General features: G+C 31.4%; 1 protein-coding gene across 2 annotated transcripts; it reads left to right on the top strand.

Moving 5' to 3' along the window:
- The first annotated feature begins 5,241 nt into the window (after nucleotides 1-5,241).
- On the top strand, nucleotides 5,242-13,571 carry LOC114163212 (protein MEI2-like 4). 2 transcript variants are annotated; one of them, XM_028047377.2, is made up of 15 exons: nucleotides 5,242-5,741; nucleotides 6,581-6,729; nucleotides 6,975-7,026; nucleotides 7,966-8,295; nucleotides 8,592-9,004; nucleotides 9,116-9,274; nucleotides 9,458-9,574; nucleotides 9,659-9,807; nucleotides 10,063-10,145; nucleotides 10,227-10,628; nucleotides 11,085-11,715; nucleotides 12,046-12,130; nucleotides 12,227-12,295; nucleotides 12,388-12,567; nucleotides 12,922-13,571. In XM_028047377.2, exons 2-15 carry the CDS (start codon nucleotides 6,652-6,654, stop codon nucleotides 13,069-13,071), a joined length of 2,898 nt encoding a protein of 965 aa, XP_027903178.1. In that variant the 5' UTR covers nucleotides 5,242-5,741; nucleotides 6,581-6,651; the 3' UTR covers nucleotides 13,072-13,571. The 2 variants fall into 2 exon arrangements, with proteins under 2 accessions (XP_027903178.1, XP_027903180.1); XM_028047379.2 differs by having other exon boundaries at nucleotides 10,230-10,628.
- Nucleotides 13,572-17,939: the final 4,368 nt, after the last annotated feature.

Raw genomic sequence — 17,939 nt, forward strand, 5'->3', positions numbered from 1 at the left:
CATTGAGTACATCAACTTCATGAATAAACAACTACATGGTCAACTCAAACTTCTTGATAGTCAACACCCAAGCCTAGTTTCCACACTGGCCCCCAAGCCCAACTTCCATACTGGTTCCTAAGCCTAGATTTCACACTAACCTCAAACCCAGTTTCCACACTGGCCCCTAAACCCAATTTTGTTTGGCCTCACAGTTTTTTTTCTAGCCTCTAAGCCTTGTTTTCCTTGCTCTCAAATTAAAAAGGAAAATGAAAAAAAGCAAATTCCACCCATGCATCCACGCATCCATGTATGCATCATCATATAGGTTCAAAAAGAAAATCATAACATGTCATCCATCATAATCCACAAAATCATTGAAAATCATTTCAAAAAAAGTCAACAATGATAATTTTTTTTTAAGTCTCACCAATGTTAGACATACACGCAATGTTTGTCAACACTTCAAAAGTAAAATTCAGATTCTCTTTTTATACATCAAGACCCTCTGCAAGGCAATGGTCATTGATTTCTTATGTCACATCGAGGCCCTCTGTGAGGCAATGGCCATCGATCTCATTATATTAAGACCCTCTACAAAGCAATGGTAATTGATATCTTATGTCACATCGAGGCCCTCTGCGAGGCAATGGTCATCGATCTCTTTACATCAAGACCCTCTTCAAAGCAATGGTCATTGATTTCTTGTGTCACATCGAGGCCCTTTGCGAGGCAATGGTCATCGATCTCTTTACATCAAGACCCTCTGCGAGGCAATGGTCATTTATTTCTTATGTCACATCGAGGCCCTCTACGTGGCAATGGTCATCGATCTCTTTACATCAAGACCCTCTACGAGGCAATGGTCATTAATTTCTTATGTCATATTGAGGCCATCTGCGAGGCAATGGTCATTGTTTTTTTTTTTTTGAATCGGGACCCTCTACATGGTAATGGTCATCGAATCCTTTAGATATAGACCCTCTCCTCGGGATTGGTCTAATCTCTTTTTCAAAAAGTGAAAGTACAAAAAGAATATGGTTTGTCAAATCGTGACCCTCTACATGGTAATGGTCACTGAATCTTTTGGATATAGACCCTCTCCTCGGGATTGGTCTAATTTTTTCTCAAAAAAATATTAAAAAAAAAAAATTCAAATCGAGGCCCTCCACATGGTAATGGTCACCGAATCTTTTGAATAAACCCTCTCAACGGGATTGGTCTAATTTGGTTTTTTCAAAAAGTAAAAAAAAAAAAACAAAAAGAATTAGTGTGTCAAACCGAGACCCTCTACTTGGTATGGTCAAATTTGTCTTCAAATTTGTCTTCTTTTGAAACCCGAACGAAATTAGTGTTTTTATCTTTACTTATCTTTTATTACGATAATATGAAAAAGTCAAAATTTCAAATTATCTAATAAAATCTAAGTAAAGAGGGGCAGCTGTCAACACCCAATTTCGTCTGGGTGAATAAATTTATTTTCAAAAAAAATAAAAAAATGGGTTTTTAGTTAATATTGAAAATTAAAAAAATGTGAAACAAAATTTAGCTAACATTCTCATAATCATTCAATACTCCCAAAACATCACAAGGAATCAAGCAATAAAAACATCACCAAAATTTGTCAAGCTTATTTCACACTGAAACAATTGAACTACAGTGGGGGGTTTCATAGTTGCGGCTACCAGGGTTAGTTTAGTGTCGAGGGTTTTCGCCATTACTATGATTGACCAATGTCAATGAACGATTAGAGCAAAAAGGGAGAAATTTTTCAAAAACTGTAAAAACGAACCACATCACCGTCGTGGCTAGCCGTCAATGCCAAGACCTTCGTCTTCGTCAATGACAAGTAGTGGACGCGACTCGCTTCTTCCTCCGTCAATGACCATTGTGACTCGTAACTTACTTCTTCCTCCGTCAGTGACCACCATGTCTTTAAAGCTTTCTAGGTTGTTGTGGGCGCAAACATCGTGAGCTTCCTCTCTGTCAAGGGTTCAAGGGTTATTGTGTTGTACTTGTGCGAGTGAGAGACTTTTGAGGGTAAAGGTTGTTGTGTAGGAGTGCGATTTGCACTCACGTGCCACACCTACCAACCTAATTTCTTTTGCACTCATGAGTTACGGAGCAACCTACAACCAACCCGTAATGCAACCCATGGTTGGGTTGAAACAGGCTACGGGTTGAAGATCCTAATCCAACCTATCTCTTTCCTACGGACTGACGGGCTGGTCCGTTGAGCCCAACCCATGTTGTCACCCCTAATTTTTTGTCACACCAAAAGATTCACTAAAAGAAATTAAAAATTTAAATTAAAGTTTTGCCTCAGATATTCTTAAATAAATAATATATTTAAGAAAGTGTGATGAAAAAGTTAAAAGATTTATTAATTTAACTAATCGTTCACATGGAAATTTGTATTATTATTAAAATTTTAAAACATTATTACATATTTTCAATAAATGTAAAATTTTAATTTTTATATTATTCAAATTATTAATTAAATGTATCAAATATTCCAAACCTACAAAGTATTTAATATATATTCATGTAATTAAGAAATTCAAAAATATTCAGAATAATACATACTAAATGCATTTATTTCTTCATGGGAAATATAAAAACTAATCATTTGTATTTTTTAATGGAGGAAATAATTATTAAAGAATGTATATATTTTTTCCTACAAAAGTTTACACTTAATGTGCAATAAATGAGAAGGGATTGTTCCATTAAAATATAGTTATATAACTTAAAATTAAACTTTACATGGAATATTTTTAATAACATTAATCCTTTATGTAATGAAAATAATACTTTTAGTAAACATAGAAAGAAATGTGTGTCTTTTTTAATTGTAATATTAAGACAGTTTTTGAACGAAAACGAAAAAATTAAAACAAAAAAAATATTTTTTCTCTTAATTAAGTAGGAAAGTTCATTAATATGGTATACAAATAAATATTCATAGGTCAAAGTATTTTGTTCACTTTTTAAGTTAGTTATTCATTATCATTTTGCTTATATACAAGATTGATATTAATAAATTTAATATAATTTAATGAATTAAAATATTAAAAATTATTAAATTCGTTTTTCTTAAAATATTTATAAATTATTAAATGTGTCCAGTAATTACTTAAAATTTATTAAATATATGTTTATGATTTTACTAAATTTTTAATACGTGAAAAATATTTTGACATAATACTTTTATTTCTGAAATAGTAATTTAGGCGATATTCAGTAGAAAAAATTTAGAAACAATTTATTGTATACTTACTTTGAAAGTTAAAAAATACCTGTGAATAAATACAACAGTTCATGTCTGACTAAAAGAAGAAAAAAAATATGTCCATGCTAAGGATAACATTTTATCTTTTCAATACAAAAATCCATTATTCTCTGGATAGAACACGATAATATATTTTAAACATTTATATAACAATTATTTTGTGACATGCATAGAAACACAAGCGGGTCTGGTTCATTACAGATAGTGTTTAACGGTTACTTCTCTGTCCAAAAAATTGGCTTCATAATTGTTTCATGACCTGATTACTTGTTAAAATATTAACGATTTTTATTGTTTTATCTTTAGGGGTATTTAGATATTTAACCATGATATTTTCATATTTTTTTTAATTTTAAATAGAATTGTTTATAAAAATATTTGAAATAATTCAAATGAAAATATTATTAGATTAAATATATTTTTAATTTTTAAATCTTAATAGGAAATAATTAAAATTCATTGTTTAAATATTATTTGATTCTCAAATTTTATAAATGAGTTAACATAATATTTTGATATAATATAAATGAATTAATATAGTCATTTTGATCTAATACATTAAATTTTTTTGTGACATATCAAGTGATATTTTAGGTTAAAATTTAAATTATTTAGACTATTTAACATATTTTAATTCAAATATCAATTTTAAACATCATTTAACATGTTAAAAATATTAAAATTATTAATTTAAGATGACTATATATATATATATATATATTTATTTGTAAAATCCAAAAAATAAAATGCATCAAAACTAAAATATCTAAAAATTTAAAAAAGACTAATTTTAATTTTATCTTAAAATTTATGAACTAAAAACATATTTAATTTCTTAAAATATTAATCTAAATAAAATTTTTCTTGAAATATTAATCTAAATAAAATTAAAATTTTAGAAAGGAATTCAAACACTAAGATATAAATTTAAAAGAATAAATTTGTAGAGTTAACTTCAATTTTATGAGTCTAAATAGAAAGTTAGAACTATATAAAATTAAATTTTAAAAAAATCTTGAATTTTTATTCTTTTTACTAAAATGTTATTTTGATTTCTTATTTAAAAAATAATATTTAAATAAAATCTATAAATAATCATTAATGGATAACGAATATTTACAAATATATTCATTTGATAAACAGATAGTTAAATAATTATAATATATTTATTAAAAATATCTATTTAATATCCCCTCGCATATATCCACGAATTCAAATTCTTTTATCCATGTCTACTAAAATTTTGCGATTTTCAGAAATAATAATAACAAGAGAATCGAAGAAAGGGAACTCTAAAAATTAAATAGCAAATAAATTTATTTACATTTTAGAAAACATAATGTTATATATTTAAAACCAGGAAAATAGATCATCCAATGCATGAATTAAACATGAAAAATAAAACATAGATATGCGTGCAGACAAATTATTACATAATTAACGGTTTCACTCTCATCAGCAAAACAAACAGTTCCGTTTTAATAATAAAAAAAGAAAAGAGAAACAGTTCTCTCATCTTTTTTCAACAGTTTCATAATTAGGATGTAACAACTTTGGTTCCAATATAATATATGATCTGATGTAAGAAAAATATATGTTATCAAATTTTTTACACTCTAAAATACAGATATTTAAAGTAAACAAATTATTTATTGTTCGCAAAACGACATCTCAGAATAAGAAAGCATTTATGGAAGAAAATATAGAAAAAAATACTGTAATAAAAGTAAACATTAGTAAATATAAGTGTATAAATTTTACAAATCTCACTTTTCCAAGTTAAGACCAATGGACAGACTTTCATCAGATATAAAAGAGAGGTTTCAACTTTCATCTTGTTGTTTTTCACTATAAAATATAATAAATAAAAATTTAAAGATTGTTGTTGTCATTACAAGTTCCACACTATCTCTACGCCTATTTATTCTCCTTCCACATTTCTTGTTTTCATTTTTACTTATTATTTTTTATTAATTTATTTCTTGTATTTTGCATTTCAAAGCCAACTAACACCCTTTCCTTTCTCTTTCTCTGTCAGAAGACTAAAAAACACCTCTGTTGTTGCGTTGTCTGTTTTTTCTCTCCAAACCAGAGAGCGACCGCCGGCGAGCCTTCCTCGCCGGGAATTCGCTCTTCCTCGCCGGAGTTTTTCGCAACCTCCATTTCCCCGGTCGCACCTTCGAATTGGGTTTATTTTGTTTGCGGCTCCGTTTGAAGGAGCCATTTCTGCATAATTATTCGTGGCTTTTCCTTTTCTCAGCGTCTCAGATTGCAATGCAAAGGGAAGGAGGTTCCTGTTGCGGGGGGGAGCGTGGGATCTCTTGTTTCTGAAATTCCGGTGCTTTGGGGCGTTTGAGAGATTCGGTTTTTTGTCCGTTTCTCTTTGTTCTGGATGAGGAGTGTGGGGAATTTTGTGGAGGTGGGATTTTTGGAGTTTCTCTGCTAGCGAGGTTGGGTTCCAATCCAGAAGGTGCAAATTTTTGTTTTGTTAGAAAAGTTATGGTTTGTGTTTATCGTGTGTTTTTGTTTTTCCTTTTTTTGTTTGGGGGGTTGAACAGTTTTTCACTTTTGTGGAAGTAGTTGTTATGAGTATACCGTGAGATGAGAATTTCTTTGGTGTTCATGTTTTTGATCTGTTGGTGTTTTCAGATTATGGCTTCTCTGAAATTTTGGTTTTATCTCTTGATCTGTTAATGTTTGAGGCTTTCGCTGTGAAATTCCCTCTCCATATGTGTAATTTTGTGGCAGAATAGCTGGAGTACTATAAACTTAAGCTTGACGTTTTGTTTTCTGTATTTTTTTATTTTTTTTGTGTGAAAACAAAGGGAGAGCTGTCGTTACAGTTAAATGTTTTTTTTTTTTGTGTTAATTTCCATGGATGGTTTTTCTTTGATTTTTTTGGCGAGCGAATGGCCAAACTGTGTTAGGTCGTTGGTAGGTAAACAGCGAGCGTTTTTCTTTTCCTAATACCATCCTGTGTTCTCCTTCCTTCTGGTAGTGTTTAGTTGAAGATGCAACTATTTGTGGCTTAGTTTTATACTATTTTTTTTTTTTTTTTTAATTTCACAATTGAATATAGGTGATGTTTCTGGTAGGGTTTTCAATAGTCCATTTTCCCACTCTTTTCTTTATTTGTTCAGGGGTGAAGGGGTGGTGGTGATGTTGGTATGTTGTAATTGTGATGATACATGATATTTTATGGGTCTGAGTTTTTCTTTCTGCCAGTAGCAGTTATTTTTTATAGAGTTGCCATGTTCATTGTTATCTGTCCTTCCTTTTGTCAAGCGAATGACCTTGAACTTAACGCAGGATGATCTGGGATAGAGCCTAACAAAGCTAGCAAGGGAGGAGGCTTTCAGTATTTCCTGGACAGCTACAGGATGCCTTCTGAAATAATGGAGAAGAGGGGTGTGTCTGCCTCATCCCACTTTTTGGATGACATTTCCTATGCTTCTGAGGTAATTATTATGCTAACTGCCTCATCGTGTTTTCTAAAATTTTGTCACAACGCCTCAGATTAATTTTTATCCGAAGTTTATAACCGTTTCGTCATCGTTTTAAGGATTATCAGTTCCGTGAACATCTTACATTTTAAATTTCAGTTTTCTTATGATAAAAAAAGACTTCGGTTTTCTCATTATGTTATCAATTTGTCTTGTTCTCCATGGCCTTGATGCTAAACATGTGTTTAACTTTTGGGCAGAAGAATATTGGATTACGGAAGCCAAAATCTATTCATGACCATTTTATACAGGGTGAGACCAACTAATAGTTGTTATTTGTTCAAAACGGTTTCTTATGTTCTGCTGGTTTAGCTGTGTGTCAATTGCATCATTAATGCACCAAATAGATTTGCTAAGAGATAGTTAATGAGTGAACTGTTTTATGCTCCAGTTTAGAAATTGGCTATTAACTATCATTGAGTTTGAACATGTTAATTTTTGAAGAATCTTTCCGTATATATTTCTGTTCTATATCATGTCTCAATTGAAATGCAGCTGTACATTTCAAAGCAATATTTCTCCCATTTTCTGTTTCAATTTCTTTTTAAATGTTCCAGTTTGCATTCAGAATAAATGATTGCTAATGTTGCTAACAAGTATCTTTAGTTCGAGCCATTGTCTTAAATTCCCAAACTGGTATATTTACTTCACTTTATGGGGATTGGTGATAATAATTATTGATTTGTCTTTTTTAACCCTTACTGTTCTCACTCTTTTGCTGAAAACAATATGTAGTTTTTTGGCTTGTTCTGGAATAATGAATATCACTCATCAACATTGCAAACATTTTTAGGTTGTAATAAGTAATTGGCATTGGCATCATCTAAAATTAATATTTTTTATTCTTTTTATTGTAGCAATCTAATTGCTGCAAACTTTAATAAATTAATGTCTTTTATTGAATGTATAAATTAAATACCTCGGTCTGGAAAACATTTTTATTGTGCTATGGCTGGGACAATTAATGCTAATCATGAATTTGGATTCTGTGCTCTGCTGGATTTGAAGGTTAATATGATTTTTGCATTAATTTTATTATGAAATTACTGTTTTTTTTTTTGCTAAGTAATAATAATGTAATATCTGTATATTTATGTTTGTTTGCTTGTCTTACATCAATAAGCAAATCATTTATCTACTGGATATGTCACTAGTTTCTCGATATAGTAATTTCTATATTTAAATTTTCAGGCAAGAGTGAAATGACGGCATCACCTGGCTCTATTTTGAATACTTCATCACCCCGTTCAACAAATGGACAATCTGGCTTGCCAATCTCTCATACTACTCTATCTGGGGAAATTACAGGAGACCTACATTTTGGCAGAGAAGCAGGCACTATAGAGATGCTGAAGGATTCCACTGAATCCCGTAATTATACTAAAAGGTCATGGTCTAATGTGCATAGGCAGCCAGCATCTAGCTCATATGGTCTAATTGGGAGCAAGATTGTCACCAATGCTGCCTCACGTGAAAGTAGTCTATTTTCAAGCTCGCTGTCTGAGGTGTTTAGCCAAAAGTGTAAGAATTTGTTTCTAGGATGGTAATATGGTTTGCATGCATGTATTGTGTCTTGTAGCATTATCTTGTTCTGATTTCTTTTACAGTTTGTAGTACTTTATAGACAAGTTTCTATTTACATTCATTTGCTTGCCATCTATTGCAATTTATCATAGCAGAATATATGCGTGTTATCTTTTGTGAAGTAGCACAACAAAGTAGGGCACCTTTCCCTCACCAAGTCCCACCAAGTATGAAACTAAGAAAATTATCTACTTGTTATAGATTTTGTGATTTTACTTTATATCTTAATGCAGTGAGGTTATTGGGGAATGGAATGTCATCTGGTCAACCCATTACTGTTGGTTCCCTTCCTGAGGAAGAACCACATAAATCTCTAGGAGAAATTGAGGCTGACACTATTGGAAATCTCCTTCCTGATGAAGATGACCTTTTTTCTGGAGTCACTAACGAGTTAGGATGCAGTACTCGTGCTAGAATGAATGATGATTTTGAAGATTTTGATTTGTTCAGCAGCAGTGGAGGCATGGAATTGGAAGGAGATGAACTTCTAATTCCTGGAAAGGGAACCAGTTTCATTGATGAAGATCCTGATTACTTTGGAGCCTCTAAAGGAAAAATTCCTTTTGGTGAACAATCTTCTAGAACACTTTTTGTTAGAAACATCAATAGTAATGTTGAAGACTCTGAACTTAAGGCTCTCTTTGAGGTGAACCTTTATTCATTTATTATGGTGACTGCTATCTTAAGAGTTTTCATGAAGCATTTCATACCACTAACGATGGAATGTAAAAATGGACTATTTTGTTTGTTCTGGCAGCAATATGGAGATATTCGAACCATATACACTGCTTGCAAGCATCGTGGGTTTGTTATGATTTCATATTATGATCTAAGGGCAGCACAAAATGCAATGAAGGCACTTCAAAATAGGTCATTGAGATCTAGGAAGCTAGATATACATTACTCAATTCCAAAGGTAACGATGTCATTAACCTCATCTATGCATAATTCCTTTTCCTTGTTTCATTTGGGTAAAGTTTATATTTCCATGGTTCATCTTATCATTTATTATTACAGGCATAGGTTTTACTTGTTCAATTGCTTGTGTGTATCTTTGATGATTTGCTTATAGATATATCTTTATTTGATGACATATCAGGGCAATGCTCCAGAGAAAGATATTGGCCATGGTACACTGATGATATCTGATCTTGATTCATCTGTATTGAATGATGAACTTAAACAGATATTTGGGTTTTATGGAGAAATTAGAGATGTGAGTTGTTCCTGTTGGTTTTCATCCATTTTTTTTGTTTTTGTAATGGTACAAGTATCTTAAATATTATCTCTGTACTTGCAGATCTATGAATATCCACAATTGAATCAAGTCAAATTTATCGAATTTTATGATGTTCGAGCTGCAGAAGCTTCTCTTCGTGCATTGAATGGGATCTGCTTTGCTGGGAAGCACATTAAGCTTGAGCCCGGCCATCCCATGATTGCAACATGGTGGCTACTGCTTCTTCTTTATTTTTTTATTTAATTTTTTTATCTAAATATATTGACTTTTGCAATTTTTTTGTACTTTAAAAATGTGTCAATCTTAACCTGTATTGTTTATGAGGTCTTATTTTGAATCTCCATATTTATTCTCGTCACCTTTAATAGTATTATCTACTTTTAGAGGTTGATACGTATAGTTGTTTGGAACCACCTTGATGAAAAGATAACATCTTGACAATTGTGGAAACCTTGCTTTTGTAGTATGATGCAGCAGTCTCAGAAGGGACAAGATGAACCTGATCTTGGTCATAGTCTTAGTGACAACATTTCCTTAAGACATAAGGGTATGATTTGGTCTGAATTCACTTGTCTATTTTTCCTCATAAACCTAATATGGTCTTGGTCTCACTAGACATAACTTACAGCAGGAGTGTCATCTAGATTTATTGCATCTGCTGGCAGCTTGGAAAATGGATATAATCAAGGATTTCATTCTGCAACACAGCTACCTGCTTTCATTGATAACTCACTATTTAATATGAATTCTAACATTCACAAGACCGCAAGAGGGGCATCTACTGGAAAAGTATCTGGTGTTTTTGAGTCCAGTAACACTATTGACGCTATGAAATTTGCATCTGTTTCGAGGTTCCATCCTCATTCTTTACCTGAATATCGTGATAGTTTAGCTAATGGCAGTCCTTACAACTATTCAAGTACCATTAACATGGCTGCCAATATTGGAAATGGATCAACGGAATCATCTGAGAGCAGACACATTCAGGGAATAAATTCAACTGGGAACCTAGCAGAGTTTAATGCAGGAGGTAAGTTTAACGTGCTAAGAAAACCCCGTGTAAATGCTTCCTTTATTTACAACAGTTTTGAAATGTTTCTGTGTGTAGAAAATTGTGATAAGGGACCAATTTGTTGCAAAGGTTGAACATTGTTCACATTTGATGGCATCCTAGGAATTTACAACCTTATAACAATGAGCTTGACTGTTGATTTTGATGTTGATTCTCGGATTTTGAATATTTTCATTGTTTTAATGACACCCAAAAATACTCCGAGAGTCAAAATATTGACCCGGGTGAATTTAGACTTGCCTGTGATTTAAGCAGTCCAATTTGATTGTTGATCATGAAGTCAGTTTTTCTATCACCTTGTAAGTGGTTGAAGATGCTGGGAAATTGTACACTGAACCAATATCAAATATGAATTCAGTAGTTCTATATTTGAATGCTGGTATGTGAAATCTTTGTTTTATTTTGAATATCCAGGAAATGGAAACCGCTCCAATCATGGACTTTATCATATGTGGAATGGCTCCAACTTGCATCAACAACCTCCTTCAAATGCCATGCTTTGGCAGAAAACACCATCCTTCGTTAATGGTGCTGGTTCTCCATGTCTTCCACAGATACCCAGCTTTCCTAGAACACCTCCCCATGTGCTGAGAGCATCACATATAGACCATCAAGTGGGATCAGCACCGGTTGTTACAGCCTCACCCTGGGAAAGACAACATTCTTACTTGGGAGAGTCACCTGATGGTTCTGGTTTTAGATTGGGTTCTGTGGGAAGTCCCGGCTTTCATGGTAGCTGGCAGATGCATCCTCCTGCTTCTCACAACATATTTTCTCATGTTAGTGGGAATGGTACAGAATTGACATCAAATACTGGGCAAGGCTCTCCTAAGCAATTATCACATGTTTTACCTGGGAGACTTCCCATGAATTTGGTTTCTAAATTTGATTCTAGCAATGAACGCATGAGAAACCTCTATCCTCGAAGAAACGAACCAAACACTAACAACAATGCAGATAAGAAACAGTACGAACTTGACCTAGGCCGCATATTACGTGGTGATGACAGCCGAACAACGCTCATGATAAAAAATATTCCCAATAAGTATGCCAATTATCTCCCTATCTTTTTGTAAATTTTGCTGCTTATGCTGTTACCACTTATTGCTTATCTTACCAAAGAAAGTTATCATAAGTTACATTGGCAATTGCTTGTTTGGTTTGTTTCCTTTCAATTTTGGTGCATTAGCCATACGAATGCCGTCCCTCTTTTGCTTGCTTAGACGCCTGTGATTTTTTGCCTGTAGCCTTAATATTGATTAATTGGTTTTCCATAACAGATTTAACAAATTTTACAAAGATTGAAGCATGCCTATTCTTTTGCAGTGGCCTTTCTGTTTGTCTCTTTTTTATATTTGTTTAAATATTTTGGCAGGTATACTTCAAAGATGCTTCTTGCTGCCATTGATGAACAATGTCGAGGAACATATGATTTTCTGTATTTGCCAATTGATTTCAAGGCAAGTATTTTTCTGGAGTTGCTAGTTGCTTGACTCTTTCCCTAAAGGAAGCAAATCATAAATGTGTTTCTAAGTAAATTCTACTAATGGTTGCAGAACAAATGTAATGTTGGCTATGCATTCATCAATATGATTGATCCTGGTCAAATTATTCCATTCCACAAGGTTATTTGTAATCCTAATTTGATTTAATTATCTGGGATATGAGTTGTGTGTTTATCTGTTTATATATTTAATAGATAAGGAATATTGTGCAGGCCTTTAACGGGAAAAAATGGGAGAAGTTCAACAGTGAAAAGGTAGCAGTCCTCGCATATGCCCGAATTCAAGGAAAAGCTGCTCTCATTGCTCATTTTCAGAATTCAAGCCTGATGAATGAAGATAAACGTTGCCGCCCTATTCTTTTCCATACAGATGGCCCAAATGCTGGCGATCCGGTAAATCAGCTTGTTCTTTAGATGTAACTATTTTCCTGATGTTTCCGTTAATATATTAGTTGCTGATTCAAGTAAAGTGGGTGTTAATAATGGGCTTTCCCACGTCAAAACTTATTGCTTGATATTTAATGTTAACATGCATTGGGTGTGGCAAGAAAGTTTTTTGAAGGAATACTTTCACTGGTGACTTTAATGGCTATAAAAGGCAATCTATTGTTTCGACTGTTTCGAGCATTAAGTGCATTTAACAAACTGGGATAAGGATATATAGAAGGCTTGGTACCTAATTGTACTATTTTTTTCTGCTGATATGATATACCCCAGAGGCAATATTAATCTAATCTATCGCTGCAGGAGCCTTTCCCATTGGGTAACAATATTAGAGTGAGGCCTGGGAAATCTCGCGCAAATGGTAGTGAGGAGAATCGCAGCCAAGGGAATCCTTCATCTTTTGCAAATGGTGAAGAGTCTGGGAATGGAATGGAATCATCTTCGATCTCTTAAAAAAACTCTGACTGATTTGCCTCATGCACTAACAGTTCAATGTTGCTTGTCATGTCAACTCCAAGACTGTATATTTACATTATCTTTTTGTTCGATTGGGCGAGGAGTTGGAGCTGGTCGGAAAGGGAGGGGGCTCACAATTTTTTTCCTATAGAGGAGCCTTGCAAAGAGTTTTTGGATGATGAGGTACATAACCAGAATGAAGCCACTGATTCTAGTCTTTCCGTTATTTTCCTAAAATTTTGCATGGAGTACTTCTACCATCTCACATTGTGAATGGACAATGTGACAATTTGCAGTGCCCTTGAGATAATAAGCATCATTGCGGGTTTCTTGGGTCCTTGCTGGTTTTGTTTTCACTGTTTAATGTTCATATGTAATTTTGTTTCCCCATATTCCCAGGCATTGGTGTCCTTATGGGATTTTCTGTCCATATGATCATATCATGGATTGTTGAGGGAACACATTTAAATGGAACATTCTTCGATGGTAGTCATTCAGATATTGCTGTTTCGCTTCTTATTTCTGCATTCTTTCGTCAGTGCTTACAAAAATGCTTAACTCAGCCTTATTTACATATGCTAGTAGCAATTACTTTCATATTAAAGATTCCTCAGTCAGAAAAAAGAAAGTCGAGTATACATAATCTGTTAAAAATTCATAAACTGTTAAAATTCGTTTCTTTTTCAAGTTAAATAAATATATCCGTTTAACTTTTGAAGAAGTTGAATAAAATAATTTCTACAAAAGTTAAGTGTATTGATTATGCATATTTTTTGAAGTTCGATAATTATAAGGTCTTATCTGAACTTTTTTTTATGAAGAAAAGTATTTGTACAATTGTGTGTTCAGAATAACATACGTTGGCATTTATTTGTACGGAAGTGACTGGTGGTGAGCTTTATGGGCATGACTTGCAGCAGCACGTTGTCTGCAACAAGACTTGATGAAATGATATATGTTCTGTATATAGATATTTGGCTTTTCCTTCCATGTCAGTGACAGATCCTTTTTCTGCTAGTTTAGTTTGGATAGAGAGAAAGTAAAAGATTAAAAATTATTTAGATCAATTAAAAATTATATAAATAAGTAAAATATAAGATGATTTTATTTATTTTTATCTTTTAATTATTATTATTATAAAAATTTAGAAAAATTGTATGTGTTAGAAATTGTACATCAATAAGATGTAAATAAAATTTAAAATATATAAATAAATATAAATTTTATCTTTAAAATTTAATTTTATAAAATTGAAGTATGTTTAAAGTCTATCTTTTAAAATACTATAAGAGTCTTTCAAATCTTATTTTAACAAGATTTTTTATTTGTTACATTTATTTAGGCATTTTTTAATAAATCATTATCAAATTACTATTAATATATAATCTATGTTAGATTCTTTAACAAATCATTATCTTGATTATTTAGTTTATAATAAGCCCTTTTCATGTGATGGCCGTAAATGTACTTTAATAACATGCACTTATTTTTATAAGTTTTATATAAGGAGTAGGATACTTAAAATGTTGTATTATTTAATTAATTATTTTTTATTGACAAATAAAATTATATATATATATATATATATATATATATATATTTTGGTGTAAATATGAAAATTAAAGTCAAGGAGATGCTTTGTTAAAAATCTTCGCCAAAATAAAGAGAAAAATTTGCACTTTAGGACTTAATACACTTTTAGCACATCACTTATTCCAAATGCACAAGATCACGTCTTTCTAACTTCATTAAACGAGTTTCAAGTATGAACATCTATCTTTTATTTTTGTTTTGATTTTTTTACCACAGAGGGAAGTTTGTTCGAAAAGTAACAACTCCAATCTATGTGTCAGCACAGTTTGCACAAACTTTATAAAAACTAAGAAGGAGTGATACATGGTTTTACCTTTTGGTTTCAAGAGGAACACTTTTAACGATGACACCTTTCAATTAATGCACTAGACGAATTTTATATCATGAGATTTTATAAAAAGAATATTTTAATAAGTTAAAATTAATTTATATACATATTAAAAAGTAAAAATTTAAATGAAATAAATTATAAATTATAAATGAACTTATACATAAACAAAATTTATTTTATAAAAATAATATTTTTATACTTTTTTCTTCTATTATTTTCTCTAAAAAATATTTATTATAAAATTCATGCCTTTTGGATTATTGACAAAAATATGTAAAAGATAACCTCTCTCATCTAAATAAATTTAGATATTATTCAGCCATATAAAAGCAAAGTAAAAAACTGATATAAAAAAGAAAAAAAAAATTGTACAGAAAAGGTGGATTGCATAGTTTTTTTGTATTAAAATCTTAATATCATCAATGAATATTTAAGAACTATAGTGATAAAAGTTAATGAAAGCCTTTAAGAAATAGTTATCCTAATTAAGGAAGCATATGATGTAAGATCGGAAATTCTACTTAGGTTATATTTTGATTTATGAGAGAGTGAAAAAGGAAAAAAATAGAGTGGGAAGAGATTAAAAAGAGAAGATGAGAAAATTTTATCTTTACATTTTTATTTACCAAGTCAATTTTTAAGAAAGTATTTCAATTTCAAATCGATCGGTATAGTTAGAGATGTCAAATAATGTAATTCTAATGAATCTTTTTTTTTTATGCACTAATAAAAGTGATAATACATCATTTGATCAAAATGATGCAAAGAACAAATAATAAACACAATAATAAAATTTTGACATAGATATTGTATCTTTTGAACTCCAATATATGTTGGATGGTGATAAAAAAATATTCATGACAATTACATTAAATTTTTATATTGTAGTAAATAAAAGTTATTTATACAATTATAGTGAAAAAATTATAGTATGATTGATAATGAGTTAGAAAATAAAAAATAATTAGATAAGATATATTGAAATAGTATTCTACATGATGAAAATAAACAACAAATAAAAATATTAAAAAATTAATAAATGTGTGTCTTAGAAACAATTTGAGAGACTATTCAAAGAAATCACACAAAGAAAAACAAATGTATAATTAAAGGTATGATAAGATGAAAAATACTTTAGAGATCTAAGAAAACTTTTCCAATATCAACATATATACTCAATAGTTGAGAAATAACAAAAATTGTTTTAGCGAAACAAAAGAGTTCTTCAAATGAAAAAAAATGAATATGTAAAGATTTATTTTTTATATTACCTAGTAAATGAAAGTTTTATGCTATTAAACACTTAAACTTAGAGTTTTAAATATTCTCATGTGAAAAGAAAGTATACAATAAATAAAAATATAAAAAAATAATATAATATTCAAATGTGAGACATAAAATTTGTTTAATTGACATACATCATTTTAACATAATTACATAAACGTTATGATAAGATAAAAAATATATTAGATATGCGATTGAGTTTAATGACAAACCAAATAATTAGAATAAATAAAAAATAGAAAGTATATATATATATATATAGTTACTTAATTAATTTTGAATATTTTAATAATTTTAACGGGGATGAAGATATCGTGGGGACTTGTGTAACATCCCTAAGGAATATTACTCATATTTAATAAATAAATTCCAAAATAAAATAAATACCGCATTTAATACACATGATGGGCATGGAACTGGTTGAGTTCTCACCGATTACTAATGGACGAGGAGTCCTTAGTATGGTGATTACATGTGTCGGGCGCACGATGGGCAAGGAACTGATATGTTCTCGTCGGCTACTATTGGGCGAGGAGTCCACAGTATGGTGATTGCGTGCGTACCAGGGTCCAAGTCGAGAAGACTTTGATGATTTACTACAGACGAGGAGTCTGTAGGGTAGGACTATGAGCGAGATAGGCTCATAGGGTTGGACCACGAATGAGTTAGTTTCGTGGGAGCACAGTGAAGTCCCAAGACCTAGTTCATGCATATGACTCATGAAGGACTATGAGGTCATGGTTGGGTAATTTGACAAATTGTGAAATTTTAGTTATGTTATTTTGGGATGGGCGGCATATTTATTTCATGTATCTATTTATATATATTGTGCATAACTCACCCTTTCTGTGTGTGTGTGTGACGATGATCGGATGACTTGTTATCTGAGAGCAGATGATTTGACAGGTGGGCCAAGAGATGCATAGACTCGGAGCGAGGAATAGCTAGGGATTTTGTTTATATGTTGTTATTTTGCTTTTTGAGATAAATATGTAATCCTTTGGGAGCCATGTGAATATTGTTTTAGTTTTATAAAATAATGGACTCCTGGTTTTATGACATGTATATTAAAGTTTTAAATTTCCCGCGTTTTTGGGAAATGATTTTATATTAAATGCGGTATTTATTTTATTTTGGAATTTATTTATTAAATATGAGTAATATTCCTTAGGGATGTTACAACTTGTATTATGGCGGGGATATGTGCATCCTCATACTCATCCTCATACCCATACCCATACCCATACCCATACCTAGTCAATGCGGGGATTCCCCGTCAAAACGAGGACGGGTTCAAATAATACCCACGGGGCAGATTTATTTGCCATCTTTAATCAAGTGGACAAGGATTCACTTAATTAATCTTATTTAAAGAAAAGAGGATCAATCTCAAATTTAATTCATTAAACCATGAAAAGTTGTGTAATGAATTTCATAAATTCACATTGTGAATGAGATTTCAATGAAACTCAACCCAAGAGTAATTGAAAATTAAATCAATGGTTAAATATATTTTTGACCCCTTAACTTTCAGTGAAAATTGAAATTATTCCTTCCTCGAAATTTTAGACCAATTTAGATCTCCATCTTTAGAAATGGGTGAATTTAGTCATTTTAACAAAATTTTGTTAAGTTCATTTGATGTTTCAAACACGTT

This window comes from Vigna unguiculata, chromosome 9 (genome assembly GCF_037176805.1).
Source record: "Vigna unguiculata cultivar grain cowpea cultivar isolate G323 ecotype 2 chromosome 9, ASM3717680v1, whole genome shotgun sequence".
Classification (NCBI taxonomy): domain Eukaryota; kingdom Viridiplantae; phylum Streptophyta; class Magnoliopsida; order Fabales; family Fabaceae; genus Vigna; species Vigna unguiculata.